A 19,700-nucleotide genomic window follows, 5' to 3' on the forward strand; every position below is an offset into this window, starting at 1 on the left:
GGTAGGAGTTCCTTCTTTCTTTCTGCTGCATAGTATTCCATTGTGTAAATTTTCAAAAGTGGAAAAGGGCACACATTCTAAGATATTGTTAATATTCTCTTTCTTAAGCTGTGTGTTGGCACATGGCTATTTACTTCATTTGTCTTTAAAAATTCGACATTATATGTACATATATATGTACAAGTCTTTTTATGTGTGATACTTTAAAAAAATTTAAACTTAAAATATTTAAAAACCTTAGGATAGAGTTTTGAGGGTAATAGTGAAAATGACTGACATTAACATCTATTGTTTCAGACAAGTAAAATATAAAAAGTACAATTCTATATTACACCTTGCAATACCAAAAGAAATGTATGGTTTAAAAAAACACACACACACACCATAATCTTTATCTAGTTAATTAAAATAGTGAGTGCTGCATCTGCAGACTAGCAGCTGAGGCGTTTGCTGTGAGTCCCTCTTCTCTGGAAGCCACCATGCCCCTGGGGGCAGCCACAGATGGTTGCCCCGCTGCTTTGTTCAAGGTGCTGTCTGGAGGCACACAATTAGCACACACCTGAACCTTACTCTCAGGCTCTTACCAGCCTAACAGAAAGTGAAATAAAAGGTGCTGTTTATTGCCCCGACTGGTGTGGTTCAATTGGCTGGAGCGCTGTTCCGTAACCAAGAGGTTGCGGGTTTGATTTCCAGTTGGGGCACATACCTAGGTTGCGGGTCTGATCCCCAGTCCGGGTGCATCAGGGAGGCAACCAATTGATGTTTCTCTCCCTTCCTTTCTCTCTAAAAGCAATGAAAAAAAAATTGTCCTTGGGTGAGGATTAAAAAAAAAAGTGCTATTTATCAATAAAAAAAGAAAAGATTTCATCTGTGAATAAAGACATATCACAGATAGAAATGACCCCAAAAAAGATACTTAAAATGACTCCAAAAAAGGATGGTTTAAAATGTGGATAATGCTCGTTCCCTAAAGTTCTCTTAAGGGCAGTCTGGAAGAAAAAATTAGTGTTCCCACATTTAGCATGCACCCTTAAAACTTTAAGCACACTGAAGTTGATTTCAAAGATAATAAAGTGGCGTGACCATGGCATATTTAATAGGAAGAATAAATCATACATCTATGTACCTATTTTTCTACCAGTTTCTGAAGTGATCTTTCCTTGTATCTTGCATGACCTAAAAAATCACTTCCTGGCATTTATTATTTAGCAAGACATTTACTAAATCTTAGTTAAAAAGAAATACAAAAAAGAACACCTCATCTTTTCTCCCAATAGAGATTTCATAGGCTTTTTGCAGCTCCTTCAAGCTGTTGATCTGGTTGCACAGTTGTTTTAAATGTGCTGCATGTTTTTCTTTCTCTTTTTTCATTTCCATACGATGCCAGTCAATAAAATTTAGTCTCCACTTAGTTAGTTCAGATATGACGTTTGTCTGAAAAGTAAATATATCAATAACTAAGCAGTTTTTTCCTTGATAGTGCTTCTAAAATTACACTGAAATTTAGAAACATTCTGAAAAAATCAGAACAAGCAATCAATGTGAGAGCTAGTTTTAAAAAAAATCACCAGATAAAATGTTTACAATTTCAACAATTACAGCTCCTCTTAGGTCACATTCCCTATAGTAAGGATCTGAATTTTTTCCTATTTAAAGTTACTATGTATGAAATCTTGTGGTTAAACAACATTTCAGGTCTCAGTCACTAATAAACAGGTTCTTTGTTTACTGAAGGACTTAAATATCCATATTAAGACAGGCAGGAAAAAAGAAAGGCAGGGACTGTGCCCTAGCCTGAGCCCCAGGACCGGGAAGTTACCCAGGAGGGGTGGGCAGTGGGAACCATGGGAGCTGATGCTTTCTTCCCCCAAATCATTTATCACGACGGCCGCTTAAAAAAAAATTTGATAAGTCTGATCCATTTTCACCCTACTGACTGGCCTAAGTAAAAACACCAAATAATCATGTTATCAAAAATTAGATAACACTATGGTTAACTGAACAGAGAACAATTTAAATGGTTGGTGGTACATAATTTCAGTTGACTTATACCACGATTAGAAGTATGAAACCTCTTCCCTTGGGGAAAATGGTAGAAACTATACTAAAAGATTATATCTGGAATTTATAGTTCAAATAACAGAGAAATATAGATGCCACAGAACTATCATGACCATTATTTATCCATGCATGTGAATACTCAGCTGTATTTTCTCAAACTGTTTCAGAAAAATGATTATTTTCTCAATTATATTTTAAGTAGCAAAAGAAACCCCTGCCATTTCTGTAATTCTTTGTTTTACTTAAAGGCCACTAACATCACCAAAACAAAAATCAATTTTTATAGATACATCAGTTATACATTGTGGTGCTATAAGAGTGGCTATAAAATGAATATGTGTTGCTAAAATTGGATTTTGTAAAAAAAATAAAATAAAATTGGATTCTGTGTTTCATATAAAAGGGGACATTTCCTTTAGCCATAGCTATGATATAGTACAGGTTCAATAAATGTCTCAGTCACACACATGCTGCCTTTCAAAAACTCTGAGAAATTCAGTAGAATGTTCAAAGCTGTTCCACAACTATTTAAAACTATACTATTCGAAGTATGTTTTCTGAACCAGCAGCATCACCTGGGAGCTTGTTAGAAATGCATCTCAGGCCTTCGCCAAGACTAAGAAACTGCAGTTCAAAAGCATTCCCAGGTGATTCATATGGACATTAAAGACTGAGAAGCACAGATGTAAGACATTGGGCTGATCTTATAAAACTAAAGATAAAAAACAAACAAACAAAAAAACCCTACAGTATCTTTTAATTCAAAGAAAAGAAAAACAGTGGAATTAAGAGTAAAACTGTTATACTAATTCAATAACAATACCTTAAGGCCTGAACTCCAAACATCCAGTACATTTTCCACCTTCTGAAGGTTTTCATCAGAAACGAGAAAATCACCCACAACTATTTCATGAACACCTGCATGACTGGAATTAGACCCTGCTGAGGAAGAGTCACCTAAAATATTCGAACTGAAAAAATCCATGACGGGGTATGAAGGCTTCCTTGGTGATGACACTGGTGACAACCCTAGAATTAAAAAAAAATTTTAACGGTCAAAGCAAATTGAAAACAACCCAAATTGGTCAAGACTTACATTGGGAGTTACAACAGAGGCTGAGGACAATGCAGAGAAATGACCTTTTAGTGTACTTAATCTGGCCATTAAAAGAATTTAAAAAAATTTATTTTATTTTATTTTATAGAGAGGGGGAAGGGAGAAAAGAGAGGGAGAGAAACATCAACGTGAGAAAGAAACACCAATTGGTTGCCTCCTGCCTTCTGCAAGGACCCTGATGGGGGCAGAGCACAGAGCCCGCAACCCAGGCATATGGCCTGACTGGGAATTGAACCAGCAACCTTTAGGTTTGCAGGATGATGCCCAACCAACTGAGCCACACTGGCCAGGGATAATCTGGCTATTTTTAAGTTCAGTATTATCGTCGATTTAGGACTAACCAGCATAAGATGCTTCCTATTACTCAAATAAGGATGCTTTATATGATGGAAAACCCCCAGAAAACACCCTAGAATTATTTTCTGGGGGGCAGACCCTTTGTAGCACAGGCTTTCCCTGCTAGGTCAGCATTCTAGGAACCCATCTGTATCAGTGTACCAGCTGATGTTATTGTGAGAGGCTGCATTCAGCTTCAGTAAGTTGTTTTTGAAAACTCAATGCATTTGCCCGTTTTGTGATGGGTGATTTATGAGCACACCTGTCCACACCACACTAAGTGTTCAGCAGTTTTTGACCAAAAATGGCATGGCCCCTGTGCCCCACCCTCCCTATTCAACCAATATTGCCCTGAGCAATATTTTGTGTCCCTGGATGAAAAAAAGTCCTCAAAGAGTAACGTTTTGCTGATGTGGAAAAGGTGAAACAAAAAATGACAGAAGCCCTGAAAGGCATCAAAATTGACATGTTCAAAAACTGTTTTGAGCAGTGGGAAAAATGCCTCGATAGGTGTATTGCATCAAATGGAGAGTATTCTGATGGTGACTGAAGTTTAAAAATGTAACAATAAATACAAAACACAGCACTTTATAAATAAATTCTGGGTTTTTGGGTCCCCCCTCGTATACCCTGGCCTAGGCTGAGCTGACGCTATTACCACCTGCGCCATCACATCGACATTTTCAGAGCACTCTGTATGTTTCTGTAATACAAATGTTACAGGGGTTAGCTCTCATAATACATGCTGCCCTAAGAAAAGGGTCTTACCTCCATTTTACTGATGAAGAAACTGAGATTCAGAAAGGGTTAAATAACTGACCAAGGTCAGAGTGGTTGTATACAGGTCATTATTACTTCATGTAAAACACTGGGATGGGTTTTAACACTACTAAAATTCAACACTATAAAAAGAAAAGAGACTAGTAATGACCTATCAGATACTCAACTGTAAGGCACTCTTTTTGTCTTCAACACATAGATAATAAATTCTCTCTCTCTCTCTTCCATTTCCTGCCCATAAACATGGGGGGTGTGGGAGGGGAGTGAGAGCCAGAGCCAGAAAGAGAGCTGGTATCTATCTTTAAACAGTAAAAAATAGACAAGTTACTGTTTCATCACACATGTATGTTAGAATTAGAGACTATTCACCATCATCTCTCACATATCACACTTTTGTTATGAGGTGCCTACAACCAAGACTGAAGGGCTTTTCTCTTGTCCTTACAAAATGATTCAAACAAAGATAAATTTACTATAGAACTTGTTACTTAAAAGAAAATCTTTCAAGAATTTTTTTTTTGCAAAAGGGAAAACCATTACCTAATATATGCTTTGCATAAAAAAATACATCAACAGATGATTCAAGCTCGTCACACTAAGAAACACCACCTAGGCACTTCCAGTCAAGATGGCTGCAAATGTAAACATGGGTTGCCTTCTTGCACAACCATACCAAAATTAAAATTAAAATAGAGAAATAGGTGCAGCCACTGTGGAAAGCAGTGTGGAATTTCCTCAGAAAGCTGAAAATGGAACTGCCTTTTAATCCAGTGATTCCCCTGCTGGGACTATACCCTAAGAACACCAAAACGCCAATACAAAAGAACCTATGCACTCCAATGTTCATAGCAGCACAATTTACAATAGCCAAGTGTTGGAAGCAACCTAAATGCCCATCAGTAGATGATTGGATCAAAAAGTTATGGTACATTTACACAATGGAATACTACGCAGCAGAAAGAAAAAAAGAACTACTAAACTTCGCGACAGCATGGATGGAACTGGAGAGCATTATGCTAAGCGAAATAAGCCAGGGGGCGAAAGACAAATACCACATGATCTCACCTATAAGTGGAACCTAACCAACAATACAAAGATGCAAGGAAAATAAGACGAGCAACACTGAAAGGAAAAGAAATCAACAGAGACAAGAGGGAAGGAGGGAGGGGAGGCAGGGAAAAGGAAGGGAAGGGGAAAGTCAAGGAACATATAGCAAGGACTCATGGACAAAACCAAAGGGGAAGAGCTGAGGGAGGGAAGGAGGGAGGGGGCAAGGGAAAGTGGTGGGGGGGAGGCAGAGACAAATGTATTTGAAAAAATAAGTTAAATTAAAATTAAAAAAATAAAATAAAATATAGAAATAGAAAAACCATCACTCAAAATCATCTGAAAATCGAACTATGTGAAAGTCAGATAACCAAGGAGTTAAAGAGGCCAAATTCACCCAAGGTTAGGAGGGGAGGAGACAGGGAGTTGGGGTGGAGAGGACAGAGTGTAGCTAGGAGTGGCAGTGGCAGAATGGGTGGCCCCACGTTCACGTGTGATGGATAAAAATCAGGATGGATACCTCAGGAGTGAGCGATCCCAGCCCCACGCCAGACCACATAACCCAGAGTTCCAGTGCTGGGAAGGTTAAGCCTTAAAACTTCTGGCTGTAAAAACCAATGGGGGTTGGTACAGTGGAAGAAACTGCTGGTTTCTCAGATGAATCTGTTTAAAGGGCCCACGTAAGCTTAGAATGCATGCAAACCTACCTACTCTGGGAATCACCATGAGGGTGCCAGCTAGAAGGGTGCCAGTCACATACAGGAAATGGGTGAAGTGACTGGAAATGGGGAGAGAGCTGGGGAAGTCTCCAGAAGCCAGGCAGCAGCACTGTCCCCTCTGATCTGTTCCCCCCTGAAACACAGCCAGAAAGGGCTGAACAGGGTTTCCCTGCCCTGCCAAATGCCTAAAGTTTTGCGCCATACAACTTAACAGGTGCTCTAAGACAGGGAGTCAAAGCAGCTCTACCTAATACACTGAAATAAACACAAGGAGGCTGCCAAATTGAGGAAACAAAGAAATAATAGCCCAAATGAAAGAACAAACAAAACCCCAGAAAAAGAACTAAATGAAATGGAGATAGTCAGCCTATCAGAGTTCAAAACACTGGTGATCAGGATGTTCAGAGAACTCATTGAGTACAGCAAAATCATAAGGGAAGAAATGAAAACTACACTAAGTGAAATAAAGAAAAATCCACAGGGAACCAACAGGGAAGGGAAGGAAGCCAGGATTCAAATCAATGATTTAGAAGGAAGATTATCATTTAGAATGATTAGGAAGAAACCAGAATTCAACCAAAACAGCAAGAAGAAACAAGAATTAAAAAAAAACACACACACAAAAAACGAGAATAGTATAAGAAGCCTCCGGGACATCTCCAGCAGTGCCAACATCTGATTCATAGGGATGTGAGAAGGAGAAGAGGAAGAGCAAGAAATTGAACATTTATTTGAAAAAATAATTAAAGAAACTTCCCTTATTTGGTGAAGGAAATAGATGTACAAGTCCAGGAAGCACAGAGAGTCCCAAACAAGTTGACCACACCAGAACATATTATAATTAATTAAAATGCCAAAGGTTAAAGATAAAGAGAGAATCTTAAAAGCATCAAGAGAAAAGAAGTTAGTTACATACTACAGAAGAGTTCCCATAAGGATGTCAGCTGATTTCTCAAAAGAAACTGTGCAGGCCAGAAGGGACTGGCAAGAAGTGTTCCAAATGATGAAAAGCAAGGACCTACAACCATGATGACTCTATCCAGCAAGGCTGTCATTTAGAATAGAAGGGCAGATAAAGTGCTTCTCAGACAAAAAAGCTAAAAGCTAAAGGAGTTCATCATCACCAAGCCCCTATTATATGAAACGTTAAAGGGACTTATGTAAGAAAAAGAAGATCAAAACTATAAACATTAAAATGACAACTCACAACTATCAACAACTGAATCTAAAAAGCAGAAACAAATTAAGCAAACAACTAGAACAGGAACAGAATCATAGTTATGGAGATCATTGGAGGGTTATCAGTGGGGAGGGGCAAAGGGGTAGATTGAGGAAAAGGTACAGGGATTAAGAAGCATAATAGGAAGGTACAAAATAGGGTAATATTAAGAATAGTATAGGAAATGGAGATATGCATGCTCCATGGACATGAACTGGGGGGGGGGGAGGGGATTACTGAATGGGAGGGGGTCCTGAGTGGAGGGGGGGCAAAGGGGGAAAATTGGGACAACTGTAATAGCATAATAAATAAAATATACTTACAAATTTAAAAAACACCCAAAAAACTAAAAACAAAAACAAAACAAACAAAGGACCATAGAAATCAAGTTGAATGGAAGTCTGACACTATGGAATTAAAGAAATCACATCCATCCAGACTGGTAGGAGGGACACAGATGCAGAACGGTCTGGTCCCATATCTGTGTTTGGTGGATATAAATTCAGGATGTGTATCTCTGGAGTTAGGAGTTGCAGGCCTACACTATGTCCCCAAGCTTAGGGTTCCAGTTCCAGGAAGAGAAGTCCCTATAATTTCTGGATGCAAAAACTAGGAGAGTTTGAGTTGGTGGAAGAAAACTTCTGGAGTCCCAAGCAGTTTCCCTTAAAGTTCCCACACAAGAACTTACTTAGACTCACTCCTGCTGAGCTCCAGCACCGGACAGCAGCTTGAAAGGCACCAGTGGCATAAAGGGTGGAACTGAGGTATCTGGCATCAAGGTGGGAGTTGGGGGACAGCTTTCTCCCAGACAGAAGCCAGAAGCCACTGTCCCTTCTTTGAACTCCCCCCTACAGAGCCACAGAGCTGGCAGGTGGGTGCCACATCTGAGACTCCACCAACCTGGCTAACACAATTTGCCCCTCCCTGGAGATTCCCTGAGCCTCCATCCCACCCAACTTACAGGCCCATTCAAACTGTTAACCATGACTTTTCCATATGAATGGCTGGTCTTGGTCAATGCTTCACAACTTTCTAAATCCTATCAAACAAGCAACAGCTGACCTCAGTATGTCCCCAGCCCCCAAACCTCTTGCTAAATGGTCTCTGGCCTGGTAGTAGCTGCAGCCAGCCAAGACTCACAACTTGACTTTGCCTGGGAACCTCCAAGCCCAGCACAAATAGCAGCCATCTCAGATTGCTTTATAGGTCATGCAGGGCAGCACCGGGCAGAACACAGGTGGGGACTGACCTTGGCATGTACCACCTAGGAAACCCAAGAGCCTGTGCACCCAGTGGATGGCTACAGATCATGTTGGGGCACCACCACCCCATCCCTGCAAAACAGTCCTTCAGAGAGGGCACAGGTTGGTGGTCAGTGCTCACAGCCAGTCCTTGCAGCTGACTGGCTTGAGTAAATCCCTCCCAATAACCTGCCAGAAGCAATCAAGGCTCAATTACAAGAGGAGGGTGTACTCAGCCCACACGAAGGGCAAACCTCGAGTATCCAGCTTGGGTGATAGGGAGGCCATGCCACTGGACCCTACAGAGTATCTACTCATTAGGCCGCACTACCAAGACACGGAGTTAAAGCAGCTTTACCTAATACAGAGGAACAAACAGAGGGATGCTGTCAAAATGAGGAGACGAAGAAACATGACCCAAATGAAAGAACAGAGCAAAACTCCAGAAAAAGAACTAAACAACAATTTGTCAGATGCAGAGTTCAAACCACTGGTTAAAAGGATGCTCAAGGAAGTTAGTGAGAACCTCAGCAGCATAAAACTGATTCAGTCAGAAACAAAGGATATGCTAATAGAAATAAAAAACAAATTACAGGGAAGCAACAGTAAAGTGGATGAGGCTGAGAATCAAATCAATGATTGGAACATAAGGAAGCAAAAAATAACCAATCAAGAACAAGAAGAAAAAAGAATCCAAAAAAAACAAAACAAAACGAGGATAGTGTGTAAGCAGCCTCTGGAACAACTTCAAGCATTCCAAATTTTGCTTCATAGAGGTGCCGGTAGAAGACGAAGAGCAAAAAATTGGAAATCTATTTGAAAAAATAATAAAAGAAAACTTCTCTAATTTAGTGAAGGATATAGACACGGAAGTCCAGGAAACACAGAGAGTCTCAAATAAATGGATGCAAAGAGGCCTACTCCAAGACACATGAGAATTAAAATAAAGCAGCAAGAGAAAAGCAGTTAGTTACCTACGGGGGAGTTCCACTAAGACTGTTGGCTGATTTCTCAAAAGAAACTTTGCAGGCCAGAAGGGGTTGGCAAGAAATACTGAAAGTCATGAAAAGCAGGGACCTACAGCTAGGATTGCTCTACCCAGCAAAGCTATCATTTAAAATCAAAGGGCAGATAAAGAGTTTCCCAGACAAGTAAACAAACTAAAGTAGTTCATCATCACCAAACCATTATTATATGAAATGTTAAAAGGACTTATTTAAGAAAAAGAAGATAAAAACTATGAACAATAAAACGACAATAATTACATATCTATTATCAATTGAATCTAAAAAACTAAGCAAACAAGAACAGATACAGAATTATGGATAAGGAGAGCATTTTGATGGTTGCCAGATGGGAGGAGGGTGTGGGGGAATGGGTAAAGAAGCGACGGGATTAAGAAGTACAAATAGGTAGTTATAGAACAGCCATGAGGATATAAAGTACAATATAGGAAATGGAGTAGCCAAGAACTTATATGTATGACCCATGAACATGCACAATGGTGTGGGGAGTGCCTGAGGGAGTAGGGGGGGCTGGGTGGATGGGTCAAAAGGGGAAAAATTGGGACTATAATAGCATAATTAATAAAATATAATTAAAATAAACAAAAGAAACACTACCTATATATTCTGAAGATGGTTTAGGAACTCAAAGAACAAGGAGGAATGACAAAGAACATAAATAGTATCTTTTACTACATTTTACCAACTAGGTATGCATTCATGGGAAAAGCAATAGGCTCTGCTTTTTTTCTTTCTTTTTCTTTTTAAATCCTCACCTGAGGATATATGTTTTAGAGACGGGGAGGGAGAGGGAGAGGGGGAGAAAAAGGAAAACCAGTGTGCTAGGGAACCATCGCTATGTTGCCTCCCATAGGTGCCCTGACCAGGGATGGAGCCCACAACCTGGGCAATGCACCCTCATCGGGGATCAAACAGCAACGTTTTGGTATATGGGATGCTGCTCTAACCAAGCCACCTGGCCAGGGCTTTCTTTTTTTTCCTCTAATGTACTCAACTTAAAAATAGAATCGTGTAACTTAAGAACTTGGGTTCTTCCTAAAAGCAGCCTAAGGTGACCTCTGAAAATGGTTTGCTAATCACCTGATCCAGAAAACCCCACCAAGTCATGCAAATCAAGACATTCAAATCTTTTAGTTCACTTTAAGAACACTTGTGGAACTGCCCAGACCTCCATGGGTATGAATATCTGAAAAGCCACCAAGTATCTGAGAGATGTCACTTTATAGAAGCAGTGTGTGCCATTCCATCATTACAATGGTGGAGCTGCTAGGTGTGCCCAGGCCAAATAGTGGGTATGGCCACAGGGCTGGTGGCCCAAATAGAGTGCTAAATTTTTATAACACATGCTTTAAAATGCAGAGAGTAATGTTGGACTTAAGTGTTTAGAGGTAGATTCTCTGGTTATCGAGCACATCCAGGTAAAGTAAGCTCCCAAGATGCGGTGCAGAACTCACAGAGCTCTTGAGTGGATTATCCCCTACATGAGCTCTCCCTACCACACTGAGATGATTCTCACTGAAAATGAACAGACTGTCCTAAACCAGAAGAGGGGTTTGCAGTGAAAAACTTGGAAGGTCCCTCAGAGATTACATTGCCCAAGCCCTCTATTTACAAGTGAGGAACTAAAGGATAGAGGCATTTCTTACATGGTGGCTTAAATCGCCCCTATGTTAAATAACATTGAATCATATAGTATGAAAAGTATTCTATATTTATTATATTAATTATTCTATGTCAAAGAAAAAGTTTCAAACTGGTGCTACTATGCTTTCAAAACCACTGTAGCATTTGCTAATCTCTCAACAAAGAAAAAGCAGACTTCAGGGTGAATACACCCTGAATTTAAATTGGCCAAACTATGATATCCCATTGAATCTTTAACAACATTTGCCCTAAACCTAGCAGACTTAAGAAAGGATGTCACACACTGTAATACATAATCCTGTCTTAAGTGTATTATTTTGAATCTTATGAAATTATTTTAAATAGTATTACCCAATAAATTAGCAACAACAGCATTTTAAAATCCTGCCAATAAGTAATATACTAAAATTATTCTTCTTACTATATAAATAATATTCATCAAACCACAGAATGTTATGTATTACTAAAAAATAAGCTAAGGAAAAGTCATACCTTCTGTCTTTGAATGACTTATAATATTTACATCACATCCTTTTCCAACTTCCATCCTTGTTTCTCTCTCTACAGGGTTATTTCCCACTGAAAAGAAAAAGGTGTTTTTAAAAAATTAAGCTAAAGCATTCTTAAATAAAATGCCTAATGACACACACCTAATTTAAGAAGATGAGGTACATATGTAAGAATTTAGAACAAGGAATATACAACATGCTGGGGTCATAGGAATGTTAAAACAAAGAACAAGAATAAAGAAAAGACTCTGAAACTAGAAAAAGTGTTAATATGTCATTAATAAAGCTCAATTTCACCCACCAAATATAGATGAAAGAGAACTCAGTCTATTATGGCATTCAATTCACACTCAGAGAATCAGTGGGTGAATGACATTAGAACTTAGTGAAGGCTATGCTATCTAACAGCGCTGCTATTCCCCGGGGCGTGCCGCTTTTCATTAGCTGCAATCAAACGAAAGTGACACTGGTTCCCTCCAAAACAGGGACTTCCTTTCTTCTACCTCGGGAACCTCTAGTCAATACACGGTGAAAAGGAAACTGGGAAAAACCTTACGAGAATGACTTTGCCAACTTTCACAAACCTCGCTTACACCGAGCAATGGCAATACTAGCAGTAAAGAGAATGCGACGATAACTTTACATAGTCCATTCGAACCAAGTCTGTGCGTTAATCGGGATAATCTAAATTCACTGAATGTTGTATGCTTAGGTCCCAAGTCCTTTTTGATAAAGGCGGAGCATAAAGAAATACTATCTTACATGCTAAAAAAGCAGGGGCTTAAATTAAATCCCAAATGATTATGTTGAAAGATTTCGGGGTTGGGGCAAAGAAACGACTCTGGCGTTGTATCACTGGGAACAGTACAGTCAGCACTATTGTAGCCAACGAAAAAGAAAATGAGCTTTTGGTGACCACCTTAAGGGCAGAGGTTTAGAAGGCTAACGCGATTGCATATACACACTTGTAAGGGAATATACAGCACTTTGTTTAGGTTTGCTTAGTACGATCTCCAGCTTGAGGTGCCACTGTAAATCAGAACTTAGTCAAGATCGCTGATATTGAATGAATTAATCTAAGGGTTGTATCTCTTCAAGATCAATAAAATTTGGGTAAAAAATATTCCATATTAGAATGTTTCAGTGGTAGAATAAGTATGTTTACTTTACAACTGTGGTCTATTCGTCGATCCGATGCAGTAGGCCAAAGACAGAAGCACTGACAACTCCTTGTCTACAGAAGGAGAAGGACCACAGGCACTAGGGCCGAGACTTACCAGAAACCCAGGAGCCTGCTGACTCCGAGTAGGCTGTGCCATGTGCCTTCAAGGGGGGAACCTAGGAGTTACACCTATTGTTCTTAACTGCCCATTATCATATCAGGCCTGTTGTATGAGCGCTTTCTGTACCCTTACTTAGAACGAGCTGTTTGAGATCCTGTACTTTACTGAATAAGGAACAAATAAGTAAAAGGAGCTTCATCCTCCTTTTTCAACCTTTTACTCATCTACCAACACACATCCTGGTTGTATTAGCTCTCAATTCTGTCACTGACATAGTCCCAAGGTGGGTTCACATTTGTGGTGAGAATCCAGAGTCCTTCATGCCCAAATAAATACTGCTGACAAAGCCCTAGCACATGGTTCATAAACTTAAGGGGTTCTGAGGGCTACCTATGGACCACCTTTAATTCGAGGGATTGTGCATTTATTTTCCAAGATAATACTGCCAAACTACCATTTGAGCAAGTACAGAGATACAACAAACTCCACTAGGAGACATGAAATGTTCATAAAATACTCAAAAGAGGCTCAAGTAAAAATCCAGCTGTCATATAAAAGCCAAGATTAACATATTAAAATGTAAAAAGTTTCCCCAGATAATAGCGGTACCCACTACTGAGTGAGAAGCAGCACTGGAGAAGCATTCTCATAGTCTTAAGTCAAGAACGTTAATAAGCTCAAATATCATCTTAAATTGAGAGATATTGAAAAATATACATAACCTTGATTATGAAGAATATCATCAATTATAGTAGGAAATCTAACTTCTGTTACCACTTCTCCCTTAGAATGAGATGGCTGTGGAGCACCTGATTCAATATTTGGAGCCACTATAGCATAACGAAGCAGTTCTTCATACTCTTCCTACGAGAAATCAACAATAAATAATGTTTCAAGACACTGTTGTAATGGACACTCAGGCAATAGAACAACAAAAGTGGTACATATTTGCTATGTATAAAAGTATATAGCTATTTTATTTATAACATCATGTTTGGCATTTATATTTTGAAATGTTTTCAATAATGGAACATGGGTAGGCTTTCAACTGTAGTCAAGAATGCGTAGGGTCACAAGTTGAGGGTTACTAAGAAAACAGAATCTTAGCTGGGCTGACATTCTAAGCAGATAACCAATAACACAAAATGACTTCTGGCATATCTATAAGATCCTTCCCTGTCCCTCTATGAAATTCTACTCTAGACATTTATTCTTTCAATGTAAACCTTTGTCCCCTGACCAAACAACAACTTGAGATCTTACAGGGTGTTTACATTTTAGTAATAATGGGTTCTAGACCCAACAATTACAATGTATGGGTTTCCCTTCTCACCACCAAGCAATTCTTGGACATCAGTTGGGTGTCTTACAATTCAACTCAATTCTGACACTATCTGGCGGAGTCAGCATCAGATCACACAGGTCCAGGGCTCACTCCCACAAGACTGCTTCAGGTTACCAGTGCTTCTAACAGACCAGCTATGGATTGGAGGTTCCAATGACCCCCTCCTCAGGTTCAATTAATTTCCTAGAGTGTCTCACAGAACTCAAACATTTTACTAGATTACCAGTATATTATAAAAGGATATAACTCCAGAACAGCCAGATGGAACTGAGGAACAGGGGAAGGCATGGGGAAGGGGTATGGGGCATCCATGCCCTCTCCTAGCATGCCAGTTGCCAAGCACCTCCACTTGCTCAACCAATAAGCCCCCTGAATTTGCTTTTTTTGGGTTTCTATGGAGGCTCCATCACATAGGTGATTGATTAAATCATGGCCACTGGTGACTGAACCAGGAATCAGGATGAAGATCAAATATATATTTCTTATTATAAATCATAATATCACAAGTATACACGAGTTAATCATCAGTCTCCTCTTGAAAGAAGTTTGGACAAAGCAGACATGAAGGTACAGAAAAGCATTGTCACCTAAAAAGACAGCACTAAGTGGGAGAGCTGTCACCCAAAGGAAAGGCAAGGATAATCATGTCTCAATTTCAGACTACGTTTTTACTCATAAATAATCACAGATGTTTTAAAAATAGCTTCCCATTTGCTAAACCTGTAATTTCAATTAAAGGAACACAATTGTTTCATAAAATATTTTTCTAAAGATTTTCTCATATTATACAGTGTCAGTAAGAACTTATTCTACTTAACATTATGTCTAGCTTTTCCCCTCTTAAGTGATATAAATATAAAACTCAAGATATACCATGTCAGTAGTCTCTCAAAATCTACTCCGGAAATCTGAATCCATATTTTTGATGATAAAACATTTATAAATAAAACATTTCATGTAAAATCCATACCTTCTGTAGTCAATTCATCTGTCACTGTCCAGATCCTGGGCAGCAGAATGTGCTAAATGTTGTGGCAACAGGGACTGGAACCTAGAGTAGAACACTGAGGAATCTAGGCCCCAGAACTTTGGATGGTCTCCTATTGTATTAATGGGTATTAAAGTGAAAGCAGCTTTCCTAAAAGATAGCTACAATAAGAAAATTTCAAGAAAAAAAAGTTTCTTGAAGTTTCCAGCTTTCCTTCCCTTGTGTTGTTTGAAGCCTTTGTAGAGTGAAAATGATTATTTTCTGAAAGGTTAAAACAATGTAAGGTATTTCCCAAAGTTCTTAAAGTAATTCTTGAAGTGTGATATACTTTTATATACATTATATACATGTTAAAATTATAAATGTAAATGGCATGAATGAATTAAAAAGTTTTCATTCATTCCTAGTTTTCCCTCACAGTATTACTTGTTGAAAATTAGTAGGTCATGACAAATTTAGACAAGTCTTCCTACCTGAAGTTCTGAAGAGACTGAGCTGCCTCTGTTGGAGCCATTCTGCATAACTGGAAGTGAGCATTTCTCCTCATCTGATGACATTCTGCACAAATACTATAAAATATAAGTTAACTTTAGTTTCCCCCCCCCCCAATATTTAAAATAAAATGTTTTATATAGAGGGTGGAAACCATCCCAACCTATAAACAGTAATTGTGATGTGTTAAAATCATTCAACATATGGAGGGACCATAGACAAAATCATTGGGCAAGAAAAAATAGTTAAAGACTCAATTCCCAAAATTAGTGAGTTTATAAGGTACCAAAGAAGATGAGATAAATACATGAAAGGTTAAAGGAAAATGGAGGTTCCTCAGAAAAATCTACAGTCGGGCCTGTTGAGTGATCACTGTTCTTCAACAATGTGTGACAACTTGCATGCTGTGCACTTTCTCTGAAGAGAGGGAACCAAGAGGAATGAACAATTTATGCAAATTCCCTGCTTTAGGAACTTATTTTTTGGGAGTATTATTTTAAGAAAAGCAAGCCTATACAAAATTACAGGCTCTAATAGATACAAAGAAAAATTATTGAAAGCCTTAACAACAACAAAAAGTAACTTTTAGTAACAATAAATAAATTATTTAAAAGACAGGTAGTGAGTATTCAAACTATCTGAATACTAGTAACATGTAAGACATTGGTGAGGAAGTAAGATGAAGAGTCCTCAAGGACTTTACAATCTATAGAGAGGGCCAGATATGTATCTAAGCAACTGTTGAAGAAAGTGCTGTTAGACCCTGAAACAAGAGGTGCAAGGAAGGGAGGTAGTAGTAGCCACTTTTCATGGGGTGAGATCGTGAGGGTGTGGAGCAGTAGGAAATGGAGCCAGAGAAAATTTTAATAGAGAAGATAACCCTGATGTAGAGACCTGAAAGACAGATAAAGGATATCAGGATATGCTAGGCTGAGAAGCAGCATAAGCAGAGACACAGAGGCATGGACATGTATGCTTGGAACATAAGGCGTTTGTAAGGCTGAAGCAAAGGATGCAAAGCAAGGCTTGGCTAAGGACGAAAGAGGCACACATTAGCAACAACCAGATCATGGAAAATCATGACTGTGTCATGTTAAAAAGTTTGGTCTTTATTTTAGAGACGTTATTAAAATGTTTTAAATGGGTGATAACCAGATCATGCTTGTCTTTTAGAAAGAGCACTCCGCCAACTTTCAGGATGACTTGGACAGCTGGAGTGCTGAGAAAAGAGAGATCAACTGGGAGGTGAATGCAGCAGTCTAAGAAGTATGTTCCCTCTGGCAGTAACCCGGGAGATAAATGAGGCCCCGGATGTAGGGGCCGGCAATGGGAAGTAGATGGAGGGTATGACTGCGAGACAGCTGTGTTATGGCAATGAGTATGACAGGTCACGATCAATAATTAGTTAAGGGGTTAAAGGGAGGAACTGCTGATGGCTTCCAGATGTTTGGCTTGAGTAACTAGATGAATGATATTGCCATTTACCAAGGCAAGAAACGCAGGAAGATGAACAAGTTGGGAGGAAGAACAATGGGTTCAATATCAGATGTTTGGGTGTGAGGTGCCTCTGAGGCACGGAGGTGAAGCTGCAGGTATGCAGTATATCGCCACACCCATTACGCTGTGCGCCACCCCACAGACTGCCATTGACAATGGTCGCAATGTGAATGGTGCCTCTTGGAGCTCAGCAATGTGGGAGCCCTGCATTGGAACTTTAGGTTGGAGATACACAATTTGAGGAATCGTCAGCACAATGGGAAATGCCGAAGAAAGGAGAGGATAAGACCAGCTATGAAAAGGAGTGTGAGAAAGAGTTCTTACTCTGAAGTCCATATACCCAAATTGTATGCAATATTTTTAGTATAAATGCACATGTGTACTTTTCTAGGAAGAGGATCCGTAGCTTCCAGTATGTATTCAGAGGGAACTGTGACCCTAATACAGTTAAGGACCACTACCACAGTGAGAACAGGTTAAAGCTAGAACCACTACCATGTAAAGGGAGAAGAGACTAGCCAGCAAAGGAGACTGAAAAGGAAGCAGATTGGTAGAACTTTCAGAAAGAATAGCATCAACAAAAGCTTGGAGACGGGAGAAGTCAGAGTCACATGCCGAAGAAAGCTGAGACTGGGATAGAGTGCCTTGAATTTGGCAAGTGGTAAGTTGCTATGATATTGAACAATTTCAGTGGAAAGTAGAGCAAGTCTCAATCACAGTGGGCTGAAAAATAGGAGAGAGATGAGTAAACTGAAGGAGAAAGTGCTCTATAGAAGAAACATGGGTTGGGGCTAGATTCTGGAAAGCATACTTCAACTTTATTCAACGAGTATCATACACATGATTAAGTAAACTAAATCTCAGCATGAGTATCTTTAGTTAAGCCAATTAGGGAGGATAAAACAAGCACATACACCTCAGCAAGGAAGGGCTGCTTCTCAGGACTTCAAATCCACCATTGTGGCAACTTGGTCCATTTCTGTTTTCACTCATTTCTTCCTTTAGGATGTGTTTGCTAACCAGTTAGATAGAGGAGTGGGGGTGGGGTGACACTGATTATTTAAAAAAAAAACAAACAAATGAACTGAAAAGTATGATTGGACTTAAAAGAGTTTCTAAATATAGATACTGAAGACACATTACAACTATTATACTTTTGGAAAATACGCTCTAAATCTTCCAGCTGTCCTGCTCTGATGCCAACAAGGTATGACAGTTTACTTGAAACCTTACACAGTTGCATTTTCCCTACTGCTTCTAGGTTCAGAAACAAAGGAGGAAAATGAAGCTTGCTTTAGTAGGTGGCGGATGTATATCAGTTCACTAAATTTTCATTATTCTCGAACTCAACACATCAGAAACCAGGAGATAAAAAGTTCTGAGTGTTTCTCTATTGCCAGAGAAATCAAATTACATCTTGGTCATCACCTGGTTGATGGGGAAAAGGGGTTCAGGGAACTCAAAAGTAACCCTTAAGAGGCAGAGGAAGAGTGAATTAAGGTGCAAGCTGGCAGCAGGGAGACGTCCCTGCGCCCTCTCAAGGACCCTACCTGCAAGGCAAGGAAAGAGGGAGCAACTGCTGTCCCCTACGGCGAGGACTACAAGCAGAGGAGGAAAGCAGTTGCGAGTCAGCAAAGAGTGTAGTTCTCTTGGATCACCTTCCTACCCATCCCTGTTTTAATCAAATTCTTACTTAAAAACAAAGCGTTACTCATGGTTATTTTCCCCTTACGTTTTAAACGACCAGTGCCTACGGTGACAGCAACTGCTATACTTCAGGCATTCCCTCCTGCCCCCTCTTCTCGACGCCTCGGAGAGGAAAACCTCTCGACCTTGCCGTTCTGCAGTTCAGCAAAAAGGCCCGCGTCTGGGGGAAGATGCTCCTAGTCCCGTCCTATACGAGCCTCGGGAGCGAAAATCCGGGCCAAGACACTTTAAATCCCACTCCATTGTCTCTGCCAAGGATGCGGGGTCGGTCGGGGACGCAGCTACCCACCGTCGCGGCTCTCAACGAACCCAGACTTCTCCGTCCGCGTCTCCTCGCCGCGTCACTGCTAAAACCACAGCCAGTACAGGGGGCTCCTTAGCAGCAACCTGACAGTTTCAAACTGCAGAGAAGAATTAAGGACGGCCCTGAGCATTGGTCCCGAGCTTCAGCAACCTGCTGGATGATTGGTCAGAGCGCCGGGGGCGGGGTTCTACACCTCGCCGGGGAAAAACCGAAAAGAGGCTCTAAGGAGAGCCCCGCCCCCTGCGCCGGCTGGCCCTGAGGAGGCGGGGCTTAAGGAGCCCCGCGCTGGGGCTAGGAGAGCATGCTCAGTTCCGCTCTGCAGCTGCAGACTGGGAGGCGGCTTCTGATATGAAATTTGATTATGCTGAGCCGGGCTGAAGTCAGCT

General features: G+C 40.1%; 1 protein-coding gene across 1 annotated transcript in view; it reads right to left on the reverse strand.

Annotated features, from left to right (window-relative positions):
• Nucleotides 1-19,409, reverse strand: part of POC5 (POC5 centriolar protein) — a 36,889-nt gene extending 17,480 nt beyond the window's left edge. Inside the window, exons 1-6 of the mRNA XM_054578259.1 lie at nucleotides 19,300-19,409; nucleotides 15,788-15,883; nucleotides 13,704-13,845; nucleotides 11,682-11,768; nucleotides 2,885-3,090; nucleotides 1,258-1,434 (exon numbers count right to left, since the gene is read on the reverse strand). Of these exons, the coding sequence (XP_054434234.1) occupies nucleotides 1,258-1,434; nucleotides 2,885-3,090; nucleotides 11,682-11,768; nucleotides 13,704-13,845; nucleotides 15,788-15,871 (696 nt within the window). The 5' untranslated portion in view covers nucleotides 15,872-15,883; nucleotides 19,300-19,409. The remainder of the gene's footprint in view (nucleotides 1-1,257; nucleotides 1,435-2,884; nucleotides 3,091-11,681; nucleotides 11,769-13,703; nucleotides 13,846-15,787; nucleotides 15,884-19,299) is intronic.
• Between the last annotated feature and the right edge of the window lie 291 nt (nucleotides 19,410-19,700).

Source organism: Pteronotus mesoamericanus, unplaced genomic scaffold (genome assembly GCF_021234165.1).
Source record: "Pteronotus mesoamericanus isolate MK-2021 breed Mesoamerican mustached bat unplaced genomic scaffold, CSHL_Meso_final contig_50, whole genome shotgun sequence".
NCBI lineage: Eukaryota > Metazoa > Chordata > Mammalia > Chiroptera > Mormoopidae > Pteronotus > Pteronotus mesoamericanus.